General features: G+C 40.5%; 1 protein-coding gene across 5 annotated transcripts in view; it reads left to right on the top strand.

Moving 5' to 3' along the window:
- The first annotated feature begins 1,316 nt into the window (after positions 1 to 1,316).
- The window catches only part of UBAP1 (ubiquitin associated protein 1), a 51,987-nt gene continuing 40,141 nt past the window's right edge, over positions 1,317 to 13,162 (top strand). For 2 of the 5 annotated variants that reach the window (XM_089913091.1, XM_089913089.1), the window contains exon 1: positions 1,317 to 1,572. In XM_089913091.1, the coding sequence (XP_089769217.1) occupies positions 1,317 to 1,572 (256 nt within the window). The other 3 variants (XM_022551548.3, XM_089913090.1, XM_022551549.3) reach the window with 3 other exon arrangements.

The following is a 13,162-nucleotide window of genomic DNA, read 5'->3' as shown; positions in this document are numbered from 1 at the left end:
CTTCTCTGGAGTTCTGGAGAGAAAACAGGGCTAGAGAATTAGACACCAGAGTGTACACATTCTTTACTACAGTACCAAGAAAGTATAGAGATGTAAATCTCTCCTAATCCTTTAGCCAAAGGTCAATTTTTCCAGAGCAACTGATGTCATCATCACCCTGACTTTTTCTAGAGTTACTGTTTATGCTTCTATTTTTCCCACCAGTTAGGAACTTTTGGGAATAATGACTCATCTCATTCAGTTATGAACCTCAATGCACTTGATTCTAGGAGACATCCAATAAGTACAGAAGGCAGTAAAGGTTTGGGATTGGATTACCTGGTTTAAACCCGTTGAATGTCAGAACTGGAGGGAGATTTAGAGGTCACCTTTCAACCCATTCATTGTGTTGCTGAAATTCGGCCTCTGTTCACTGGTGCCTAATAGAAACATGGAGACAGTTTTGGGTGAAGTAGAAAAGAACAGCTTTATTGCTTTGCCAGGCAAAGGGGGTCACAGTGGGCTAATGCCCTCAAGACTGTGTGTCCCGCCCTGGAGGAGGTAGTGAGGAGTCTTACAGTGTTCAAGGAGCAGGGAGTGGTCAGCTCGTGGACATTCTTCTGATTGGTTGGTGATGAGGTAATCAGGAGTGCATCATCAACCTTCTGGTTTCAACTGGTCTGGGGTCTACATGCTTGTGGGCAGCCTACAGTTAACTTCTTCCACCTGGTGGGGGCAGGGGTTCAGTATCTGCAAAACAGCTCAAAGGACATAGCTCAGAATATTATCTATAGTCCTTCAGGAAGAACTAAAGGTCCTTGACTTTGTTTAATGGCTAAAGTATTATTATTGTGTCTTGCTTGACTGTTTTTCTTTCTTTCTGCATTTTTTTCAGTTCTCTGGTTAAATTTATTCTTCGACTAAATTTTTTTTTACAGACAAAAGGCAGGCAGAGGACATGGGTGGGGGTCTGTTCTGGTAAGGCCTCATAGGGTCGTGCTCCCTTACAATTTGTAAATGGGGAAAGTGAGGCCCAGAAAGGGTAGGACTTTGTACCAAGTCAATGACCCAGGACCAGAAGCCAGACATCCTCATTTCCAAGTGGGTCTCCTTGGTAAGCCTTTGTGCTTCCCTTCGAGATTCAAGTCTCTCGGACTCCCACCTGGGCCCCTTCTCCAACCCTTACGCATTACCCTCTCAGTGACCCCCACCTTTCCTCCCTCCCCTTGGGTGTGCCGGGTTCACTGGTTCCAACAGCGACGCTCTGAAACCTAGCAATGTTCAGCCCTTGTGGAGATTAGTCACGTTACCGTTGACTCCTCCCATTGGCTCGAGGGATGGAGCGCGGCGCTATGACGTCACACGCCCAAAGGGGAGGAGCGGTGAGGGGAAGGAGGAGGGAAGTGGGGCTTCAACATGGCGGCTGTGGCAGTGGCGGTGGCTACGGTGACGGCCTGGCCTGGGGCGAGCAGAGTTGGAGGTGGTGGTCTTCGCTCTCCCTAGGGGCCTTCAGGAGCTCAGCGGGGACCGAGCCTGGGAGGCCGGTCGGCGGCAGCACCTTTCGGCTTCTGGGACAGCGGCGCCAGCGTTCAGGTGAGGGGGCCTCCCGCTGGGGGAGGGGGAGAGGGGCGGAGTTGGGGGAGGGAGCAGGTACCGGGAGACGGATGGGGGAGGGATAGGGAGGAAGCTGGAGGCTGAGTGGAATGAGAGGAGCGGCAGCTCTGGGGGTGTGAAGGCGAAGGGGCCAGAGACGGGTGACTTGGGGAGGATTCTGGGAGAAGGGTCGGAGTGAGGAGACCAGAGTTGAAGGGGCGGAGGGCAGATGGGACGCGGGAAAATAAATGAGTTCGGATTAAGGGGACTAATACTCTACTGGAAAATAGGCGCAGTAGACATCTATGTGGCTGGAGCGAAAGCTCGGTGGGAATTAGAGGATGTTGGGGAGAGGGACCCAGGTTTTAGTAAAGGTTAGTGATGGGGACGACTTGAGGGTGAGCTGGGGACGTGAGATACAGATTTAGTTTTCCCTGAGTCGATGAGGTTAGGGGGAAAGGGAGGAGACCAGATCCGGGGCGAGTGATCTTTGGGGATATATTTGGCCTTGCCTGGTCTTCTCCAGGTATGTTAATCTTGCTTCTTTTGTTTGTTTCTCGGGTGGAGACTTATCTGTACAGTCCCCCTGGGCTTCATAAACAGCCCCTAATCTTTCTTGTGGATCATTAATTTATAGTTCATTTATTTGATCTCTATCAGCGATCTCTGACCTTTGTGTTGTCGCCACGTTTTTGTTTCCAGACAGTTTCTTAAAAGTGTGGCTAGGCATAAAAATACATTTTATATTAAACTGAAATAAAATTTTGAGAGTTTTTAGACACCACGGAGTGTTGCAAAACCAGATTTGGTAATTTAGTTATCTATTAAATAGCTTCTGTTCTAACTCACCTTACTAGGGCTTCTTTCTTTCCTCAGTTCTAATTATTAGAATTTGAGGGTTTGGATAGATATGATGGATGTTTCTCTTTAGAATTTTGTCACATTTGATGGTGTGAAAAACGGGGCACTTAGTCTTTAGTGATAGACAGCTCTTTCTAGTTAATGTCCCAAACTAGTTAAACTGAAAGTTTCTGTATTATTTTGTAGCAAAGAATGTAAACTGTCTGAAGTCTAAAAGAATTACATTGTCTGCATTAACCTACTTTTTAAAGTGGGATTTTATAAATTAAATTTTTGTTTCTAATCCATCCTATTCATTCTTTGTTACTTATTTATTCAACGTTTATTGACTGCCAAATGTGTGTTGCATTAATAAGTCATAATTATGGAAATGGGAAAATTAATATTTCTCTAGTGAGAATATCATTGCACAGCCTCATTGGAAGAAAAAGTGTTTTTTGGAAATGAAGACTAAGGAAGTCTTATAAAATTATGTAAATATAAGAACTTACTGAATTTTTCTTTTGTTTAGTATTTGACTCATTATTTCATCATGACATACTTTATGTATATCTGAAAGATTTTATTTTTCTTTTTAATTTTGAAGAAGACAGTAACAGTATCCTAATATGATAATATTAGGTCTGTGGACAATTCTCATCAGTAGTTTTTAGTTCCCATTTCTCAGGCTGGCAAACATCACTTTATCTTGGGTGACTTTTCTTTGATATCTTGACTGTGGTAAGGTATTTAAAATGAGGATTCCTGAAGTTTAATTCAGTGACTAAAATTCTCTGAATTTTTTCAGCATTATAAATGTATCTTCATTACCTCAGAGTGTAGTTGTCAGTATTATACATTTTTCCTGTTATTTAATTATATTGTTGAATGTTTTGAGGTTTTTTTATATGTAGATTATTTTAAGTGTAAACATTTTCCCCACAGAGCAACCAAAACCAAAACCAGACCATCAGTTTATCATTAACCAGGTAATTTTCTTCAGACAGTCTTTCTCAAGAAATGCAAAAGGTAGCATACAGTACCTTAAATTAGGTATTAAATAAGCTTCTTCTTGGAGTCAAGAAAACCTTGAGTTGAAGCTTAGAAATAACTGGATTTAGTTTCCCACATAGCATGGGAATCCTTGCATCTGTATCACGAAGATAAGTGAAAATCTATCCTCTTTTCCAGAATCTAATTCGTTATAGGAAAGAGCCTTTCAGTCAGAGAAAGATGTAAGCAGGGTGTTGCTCTTCTAACCTGTAGGACACAATTTCTTGTAATATTGGAAAATAATTTGAATGTAAGAATAATATTTTCCTATGAATTGAGAATTATAATTTCAGATTTAAAAATTTTAGGTGAGGGCAGCTAGATTTACAAAGGGATATGTGCTAAAATTGGGTCTATATTAATGAGCTAGGCATTGTTAAACACTTTACATAATCTCACTTAATCCTTACAATTCGTTTAGGTAAGCAGGTCGTGAGAGGCATGCTTTTTAGGTGTTGAGGAAACTGAGGATTAGTAAAGTTGAGTAACGTAACCAAGGTTACTAAATTTGTCCAATTTCAGTGCCTTTACTGCATCTGTTACATCATTTTGCCCCACTTAGATGGTCACAGGGCCATTTAATTCCTATCAAGTAAATTTAAAGTATAAGCATGAGTTTTAAAGTAATACCATTTTAAACTACTTGTTCTCACTGAAATAGTAGTGTAACTGGAATGATAAATAGTTCATTACAATTTTAGTCACTTAATATATCATCAGTATTCTAGGAGGAAGTAAATACCTGAATATTTTATACTTTACAAAATAAACTGGATAAGCTGGATAAGGGACTAAAAGATTTTATACTTGTATTGCTGAGTCAGGTTGGACCTGCTTCAGCAAGGGCCAAAATTTGTATTTGGCAGTAATCCTCATGTGTTCTCAGAATTTTGGGTTGGTCATTGTCAGTTGCTTAATGCTTACCAAACACTTCCAGTGTTTGAGTCACTGAATTGGCTCATGGTAATTGTGAATCTTGTGGTTTGCTGAGTCAAGAGCCAGCAGTGTGTGTGTTTTGGTTGTTTCATTTCCTCCCCAACACTTAATATTGTCAGAGTTTAAAATTTTTTTCTTATCTCTTGGGTTTGAAATAGGATCTGCTGTGTTTTTATTACCATTTCCCAAAGTTGAGCATCCTTTTTGTATGTTCATTGGCCATTTGTGCTTCTGTGATGTGTATATTCAAGTTCTCTGCCTATTTTTGAGTTTTCTCTTATTCTTATTGATTTTTAAGAGTTCTTTATTTATTTTGTATACTAATTATTTGTTAGTTGATGGTTTGCAAATATCCTCTCCCAATTTGTGACTTGTCTTATCTCTTCATAGTCTTTTGATGAGAAAAGTTCATAATTTTAATGAACTGAACTTTTCAGTCTTTTATGCTTTTTATATCATATTTAGGAAATCCTCTTCTACTAGGCATGCTGTTTTAATAAATACAAGAGTATACGTGTCTGTCACGTGGCATCTAATGTGACATTTAGTACCAATATTTGCTTGATTAGAAAGGCCAACTTCTCAAGAGTTGTGTTTGTATTGTCTTTGGAGTTACAGGGCCAGACTTTTTTTTAAAAATAAGTTTATTTATTTATTTATTTAGTTTTGGCTGCATTGGGTCTTCGTTGCTGTGCATAGTTGCGGTGAGTGGGGACTACTCTTTGTTGTGGGTGCGTGGGCTTCTCATTGTGGTTGCTTCTCTTGTTGCAGAGCATGGGCCTTAGGCTCGTGGACTCAGTAGTTGTGCACGGGCCTAGTTACTCTGCAGCACGTGGGATCTTCCCAGACCAGGGATCGAACCTGTGTCCCCTGAATTGGCAGGCGGATTCTTAACCACTGCGCTGCCAGGGAAGTCCTGGGCCAGAGGGTTTTAAAAGCAGCTTGAGTTGTGCCTTATACACAGGTTACATATATTTCCCCAAACTGGGAAACTAACAGATTTGTGAATGATGTATGCATTTTACAAAATGATAATAATGTGGTATGATGGTGAGAAAGTTTTCTTGTGCGCACAATTCATGAGTCACTCATTCTGAGCAGTTAGGATTTCTACTAAAATATGTTCAGAAAGATTTTTTGATATCTAATCCTGTCTAGTGTGGGCTTTATCAAGAATAATTGTGGGGCTTCCCTGGTGGTGCAGTGGTTGGGAGTCTGCCTGCCGATGCAGTGGACACGGGTTTGTGCCCCGGTCCGGGAGGATCCCGCATGCCGCGGAGCGGCTGGGCTCCTGAGCCATGGCTGCTGGGCCTGTGCGTCCGGAGCCTGTGCTCCGCAACGGGAGAGGCCGCAACAGTGAGAGGCCCGTGTACCGCAAAAAAAAAAAAAAAAAAAAAAAAAAAAAAAGAATAATTGTGGTTTGTGAGAGAGCTGACGTGGAAACATTTTGGAAGAGTTTTTTTGTTTTTATTTTCAAGTAATACAATATTATATAATTAGGATAAAATTAGGTGGAATGTAATTACATTAAGTAAAAAGGAGAAATATGTAAATTTTCATGGTTAAACAACAACTTTGGACTTCCCTGGTGGTGCAGTGGTTAAGAATTCGCCTGCCAATGCAGAGGCCACAGGTTCAAGCCCTGGTCTGGGAAGATCCCACAGGCTGCAGAACAGCTAAGCCTGTGAGCCGCAACTACTGAGCCTGTGCTCTAGAGACCGCGAGCCACAACTACTGAAGCCTGCGTGCCTAGAGCCCGTGCTCTGCAACAAGCGAAGCCACTGCGATGAGAAGCCCGTGCACCACAACAAAGAGTAGCCCCCTCTTGCCACAACTAGAGAAAGCCCGCACGCAGGAACGACGACCCAAAGCAGCCAAAAATAAATAAAATAAATAAATTAATTAAAAAAAACCCCAAAACAAAACAAAACAAAACAACAACAACTTGTTCCTGTGTGTGGGGGGGTGTTTTTTGGGTTTTTTTGCTCGTATGTTATTTAAATTAAATTAGATATTTAAAAGAATGAAATACTCTTCTTAGTATTGGAGAAACTACATCTGTTTAAAGTTATGATGGGGAATTCCCTAGTGGTCCAGTGGTTAGGACTCCGATCTTTCACTGCCAAGGGAGCAGGTTCAATCCCTGGTCAGGGAACTAAGATCCTGCAAACTACATGGTGTGGCCAAAAACAAAAAAAAATTATGATGAACATTGCAAACTGACTAGAACATATGTGAGGGAGGATATAGTTTTTCTGTTTTGTTTTTTAAACTCCCTGCCCAGTTCTTTGGACTGTGTGGCTCCTATCCACCATTAAACCCTTATCTCTTAGGTTATTTTTATAAAAATCTTGAGCGATTTGATTTACTCTGTCATGTATTAAAGCCTCTGAAAACTTTTTTCTTTTTTTCATGAGAAGACTATGGAGCACTTGAACTTTGGGAACTGTTCTTCTAAGCAGTTGGATGTTCTGTTCCTGGCAAAGATCATGTTGAAATATAAAACATCCACCAGACTTTAATTATACTGTAAATACTGTATAGTGATATACAGTACACCCTTGGTATTTGTGAAAGATATGTCCCTAAAGTTTTGAGAATCCTTGCATAAATACCATACTTTAGAATGTCTCTCATAGCTTATAGAAGAGTATAATGGAAAATTTTTAGTTGCCATCAGATTTGATGGGTAAATAGAAGAGAACAACAAAGTTAGAGATTTTGATGCTAAACTCAGCCTTCAGCTACATTTAACTCCCAATCTTTTGCTGTTTGTCACTGCTGGCTGGCCTATCCCCAGCCTCTTTTTTTTTTTTTGCAGTACACGGGCCTCTCACCGCTGTGGCCTCTCCCGCCGCAAAGCACAGGCTCTGGACGCGCAGGCCCAGCGGCCACGGCCCATGGGCCCAGCCGCTCTGCGGCATGTGGGATCTTCCCGGACCGGGGCTCGAATCTGTGTCCCCTGCATTGGCAGACAGATTCGTAACCACTGAGCCACCAGGGAAGTCCCTCAATAGTAAAGTTTTGAATTTACTATAACATGAGGTTGATTTGGGACCTTTTTATGAGATGTTTTCTTAATATATTATAAACTTTTTGATTAATGTCTTTTGCCAGGAGAGATTATATTGTAATGGACAGAACTCTGGACAGTGAGTTGAAAGATCTAAAGTTCTAGTTCTGGCTTCCCATTTAAAACTAACCATCTCTTTCAGACTTGAACTTTTTAGTTTGTAGAATGGGGGTACCTGCTTATATCTCCTAGCATGTGAGGTTCATATAAGATGATGTATGTGATGGTCTTTTCAAAAGTACCTAAGACTTTAACATATAGTTTTGAAAATTATAAAGTTTTTAACATATACTTTGTTAGAAGCATAATACTTTTCCACTGTTAGCTAACATTCTTATTTTTCTAAAGCTAATATACTGCATTTTATCCAGGAATTCTCAGTAACTTTTATTTATTTTTTTATGCTTAATGTTTGTCTTTTTCCATTAGAATTAATTTTGATGAGGGATTTTGTCCTGTTATAGTTGCCACTTAGAGAAGTACCAAGCAATAATTGTAGGTACACCTTAAACAGATGTTGAGTGAATGAGGCGTGAAGCCTGAGAAATTGCCTTTTGCTGTGACCAGGCAGGGATAGTTTTTCAAGTGAACAAAATTTGATTGGGAACCAGCAAGGGGGGAACAAAAAAGTAATTATTTAGGGACTTCTCTGCTGGTGCAGTGGTTAAGAATCTGCCTGCAACGCAGGGGACACAAGTTTGAGCCCTGGTCCAGGAAGATCCCACATGCTGTGGAGCAGCAAAGCCCATGTGCCACAGCTACTGAGCCTGTGCTCTAGAGCCCATAAGCCACAACTACTGAGCCTGCGTGCTACAACTACTGAGGCCCGCGCGCCTACAGTCCATGCTCCACAACAAAGACAAGCCACCACAGTGAGAAGCCTGTGCACCACAGTGAGAAGCCCGAGCACCACAAGGAAGAGTAGCCCGCACTCGCCACAACTAGAGAAAGCCCATGCACAGCAACGAAGACCCAACGCAGCCAAAAATAAATAAATTTAAAAAAAGAAAAAAAAAAGAATTCTCCCTTTCACCCAAAATGTGCACACACACACACACAAAATTAAAAAAAAAATTATGTAGCTAGTTTTTCAATTGGGGGAAAAGAATAAAAGCCAGATAACATCTCTCTTCACTGTAGAATTCTATTTGCATATTCCTGTGTTTTCTTTCTTTTTTTTTTTTATTATTTTTTGGCTGCGTTGGGTCTTCCTTGCTGCACGTGGGCTTTCTCTAGTTGTAGCGAGCAGGGGCTACTCTTCATTGCAGTTCGCAGGCTTCTCATTGCGGTGGCTTCTCTTGTTGCGGAGCAGGGGCTCTAGGTGTGCGGGCGTCAGTAGTTGCAGCACGTGGGCTCAGTAGTTGTGGCTCGCGGGCTCTAGAGTGCAGGCTCAGTAGTTGTGGTGCACAGGCCTAGTTGCTCTGTGGCATGTGGGATCTTCCCGGACCAGGGATCGAACCCGTGTCCCCTGCATTGGCAGGTGGATTCTTAACCACTTGCTACCCAGGAAGTCCCAACCTTTTTTTAATTTTTATTTTTAATCTTTAACCTTTATAGAGGGTTTCCTATTTGATCTTCAGGGACTCACTTATAAGTCAATGTAAAAAATGAATCGGTTTCTTATTATGGGTGACGGTCTCTTGGTACCAGCTTTCTTTATTCTTTAGAGTACGTACAAGCCATTGAAGTGGGGAACTACTCTTACTAAAATAAGATTTGGTTTAGGAAGGTGAGGAGGTCCCAGTAGACAGTGGTAACTGTTGCTTGTGTTATCTTATTTTGTCCTTATAATAACCCTTTTGATTTACTTCATATTAACATTTCTTATATTATTAATCTTTGCTTTTACTTATAAGAAGAATGTGTTTGTTGAGTTTTGTTATTAGAGATATATTACAACCCGTTTTGATAGATACTTGTACAACAACTAAGATTTGTTGAAAGGTCTGCCATGTGCTTTTTGTTTTCCTTTATTAGAAATCATTTCATAATAAAATATATGAAGTTATAAAATATAGAAGAAAAATTCTTTTGTATATGTATTGTATGTACGTTTAGCTTTAGAAGTAGAGCTCTTAAGACAATTGCCAATAACCTTATTATGTTAATTGCTACATTCGGTAATCTGAAGCAGATCTGTTAGTGGATAATTTTCAAAGGATGAGGAGCCTTTGTTGATTTTGTTTCCGAGACTCTAACCACACAGATATCTTTTCTATAACATTTCCTATCCTAATTTCCCATTTTCTAAAAGGCTTGTCTTTTATGCTTTTTCTTTTTTTGAACCCAGGCCGAATATTGGTCTTTGAACAGGGGGAGTAAATTCTTTCATATTGATTATGTTTATAAATCTATTTAGTTTTATTCTTATTCTACGTTTTCTGTTTACCTTCCCTCTTTCTTGCTTTTTAAAATCTTTTTCTTCCTTTTGATTAATTTTCTATATTTGACTTCTTTGCTTTAGTTATTTGAAAGTTGCTCATCCTATTCCTTTTTTTATGTTGGTTGCTGTTAAAATTTTTATATGTAATTTTAAAATTTATTTATTTATTTGGCTGTTCCGGGTCTTAGTTGCTGCATGCAGAATCTTCGTTGTGGTGTATGGTATCTTTAGTTGTGTCATGCGAACTCTGAGTTGTGGCATGTGGGATCCAGTTCCCTGATCAGGGATCAAACCTGGGTCCCCTGCATTGGGAGCGTGGAGTATCAGCCACTGGACACCAGGGAAGTCCAATGTATGTAATTTTTATACATAAAATCCATATGTCCTGTATATGTAATCTCTACAATAAGACAAGTTTGTTTTACTTCCTCCTCTCTCCCAAATTTCTCCCATTTTCAGGTCATCTCAGATTTTACTTCCAGATCACTTATTTACTTTTATGTCAGGAGTTGCCTTGGACTACGTATATTTTACTGATTTATTTGCCCACTGCTTTTTCTGATGTTTTCCATTTCTCCTACTTTAGATTAATTTTATGCTTTGGTAAACTATATCTCCGAATTCTTTTTTCAGGGAGGAATCAATGAAGAGTGAATTTTCAGTCTTTAGATCTTGAAATGTTTTCATTTTGCTCCCTTATTTGGATACTAGGGCTCTAATTTTACAACTATCCTTAATCAGATTTTTGAAGATAATTGCTCCATAATTTTATAGCCTCTGTTGTTGATAGTGAGTTCTTGAAGCTAGTCTTATTCTCTTTCCTTTGTATATAACCACTTTCTATCTGGAAGCTGTTTGTTGTTCAGACTTTTAAAAATCTGGTGATGATCTAAATTTTTGTGATGTGTCTAGATTTCAGTTTTTACCAGTGCATTTTGCTTGGTACTCACCTCTTCTAGTTTCAAGACTGTGTTATTTATTTATTTAGCTCTTAGAGGTTTTATTTCTCTTTTTCCGTACTCTCAGTTCTCTCCTGAAAGTCATGTTAGACCAATTTGAGAACTGCTTAAAACTATTGATCCTGAGCTTGAAACACTTTCACCATGGCGCATTTTTTCCACCTTCTAAACTCGTCTGTATTTAGGGCTGGATTTTTAAAAATAGCTTTATTAAGGTATAGTTCATATATCACAAAATTCAGTCATTAAAAATGTACAGTTCAAAAAAAAAAGTGTACAGTTCAGTGTTTTTTTAGTATTCATAGTGTGGTGAAACCACCACTACAGTCTGTTGAAAATGTTCCAGAGCATTTTCAGTACCCTAAAAAGAAACCTCATGTCCATTAGCATTCACTCCCTATTCCACTCTCCCCACAGCCCCTAGCAACCACTTATTTACTTTCTGTTTCTGGATTTGCCTATTTTAGACATTTCACATAAATGGAAATATGTAGTCTTTTGTGACTTGCTTCTTTCATTTAGCATGTTTTCTGTGTTCAACCATGCCATTTTTTTTTCCATAAGTTTATTTATTTTATTTATTTATTTTTGGCTGCGTTGGGTCTTCGTTGCTCTGCACGGGCTTTCCCTAGTTGCAGCAAGCGGGGGCCACTCTTCATTGTGCGCGGGCTTGCAGTGGCTTCTGTTGTTGAGGAGCATGGGGTCTAGGTGTGTGGGTTTCAGTAGTTGTGGCATGCAGGCTCAGTAGTTGTGGCACATAGGTTTAGTTGCTCTGCGGCATGTGGGATCTTCCCGGACCAAGGCTCGAACCTGTGTCCCCTGCATTGGCAGGCACATTCTTAACTACTGCACCACCAGGGAAGCCCCATGCCATTGTTTTTTATTGCCAAATAATATTCCATTGTATGTATGTATCATGTTTTATTTGTCAGTTGATGGACAGTTGGGTTGTTTCCACTTTGTCTATGTGGATGTATGGTTTCATTTCTCTCAGGGATTAACATCTTAAATTTCAAACAGTCTAGTTTGAACTGATAACCGACTTAACTTCAATATCATACAAAGACTCTGATCCTGTATGGTTCTGTACTACCCCCTTTAAACGTTGTTGTCACAAATTGCAACTTATGTGCAACATGGATGAACCTGGAGGGCATTATGGTAAGTGAAATAAGCCAGGCATAGAAAGACAATAGCATAGATCTTTTTTTTTTGGTTGCGTTGGGTCTTCATTGCTGCGGGTGGGCTTTCTCTAGTTGCAGCGAGTGGTGGCTACTCTTCATTGAGGTGTGCTTGCTTCTCATTGCGGTGGCTTCTCTTGTTGCAAAGCATGGGCTCTAGGCACGTGGGCTTCAGTAGTTGCAGCATGTGGGCTCAGTAGTTGCGGCACGTGGGCTCTAGGGCACGCAGGCTTCAGTAGTTGTGGTGTGTGGGCTCTAGAGCGCAGGCTTAGCAGTTGTGGCGCATGGGCTTAGTTGCTCCGCGGCATGTGGGATCTTCACAGACCAGGGCTCAAACCCGTGTTCTCTGCATAGGTGGATTCTTAAGCACTGTGCCACCAGGGAAGTCCAGTAACATAGATTTATAATAATTTTTGTGCATTAAAAAAAAATCTGTACTAAATAAAAAGGGGAGTTGGAAACCAAAAACAATACTAGCTGTTAGCCCATTTATTCTTTTTTTAAAATAAATTTATTTATTTATTTATTTTTGGCTGCGTTGGGTCTTTGTTGCTGTGTGCAGGCTTTCTCTAGTTGCGGGGAGTGGGGGCTACTTTTTGCTGTGGTGCACGGGCCTCTCATTGCAGTGGCTTCTCTTGTTGTGGAGCACAGGTTCTAGGTGCACAAGCTTCAGTAATTGTGGCACGTGGGCTCAGTAGCTGTGGCCTGCAGGCTCTAGAGTGCGGGCTCAGTAGTTGTGGCTCACGGGCTTAGTTGCTCCACGGCATGTGGGATCTTCCCAGACCAGGGCTCAAACCTGTGTCCCCTGCATTGGCAGGCAGATTCTTAACCACTGTGCCACCAGGGAAGTCCTAGCCCATTTATTCTTAGCAGAGATCTTTATTTCTTCCTGAGGCTTTGAGTTACTGTGGTATTCTGCTATTTCAGCCTGAAGGACTTTTAACATTTCTTGTAGGCAACAAACTCTCTCAGGTTTATTTATCTGAGAATGTTTCAGTTTCTCCCTCATTAAAAAAAAAAAAATTATCTATTTTTTTTGGGCTGTGTCGGGGTCCTAGTTGCGGCATGTGGGATCTTTCATTGCAGTGTGAGGGCTCTTCGTTGCAATGCGTGGGCTTCTCTCTAGTTCTGGTGTACAGGCTCAGTAGTTGTGGCACGTGGGCTC

The sequence above is a fragment of the Delphinapterus leucas genome, chromosome 6 (genome assembly GCF_059928025.1).
Source record: "Delphinapterus leucas isolate spDelLeu-1000000601 "Yukka" chromosome 6, BTC_Dleu_Yukka2, whole genome shotgun sequence".
In the NCBI taxonomy this organism is placed as follows: Eukaryota; Metazoa; Chordata; class Mammalia; order Artiodactyla; family Monodontidae; genus Delphinapterus; species Delphinapterus leucas.
The sequence above is the reverse complement of the archived record's forward strand: the minus strand, read 5'-3'. Positions and strand labels throughout refer to the sequence as shown.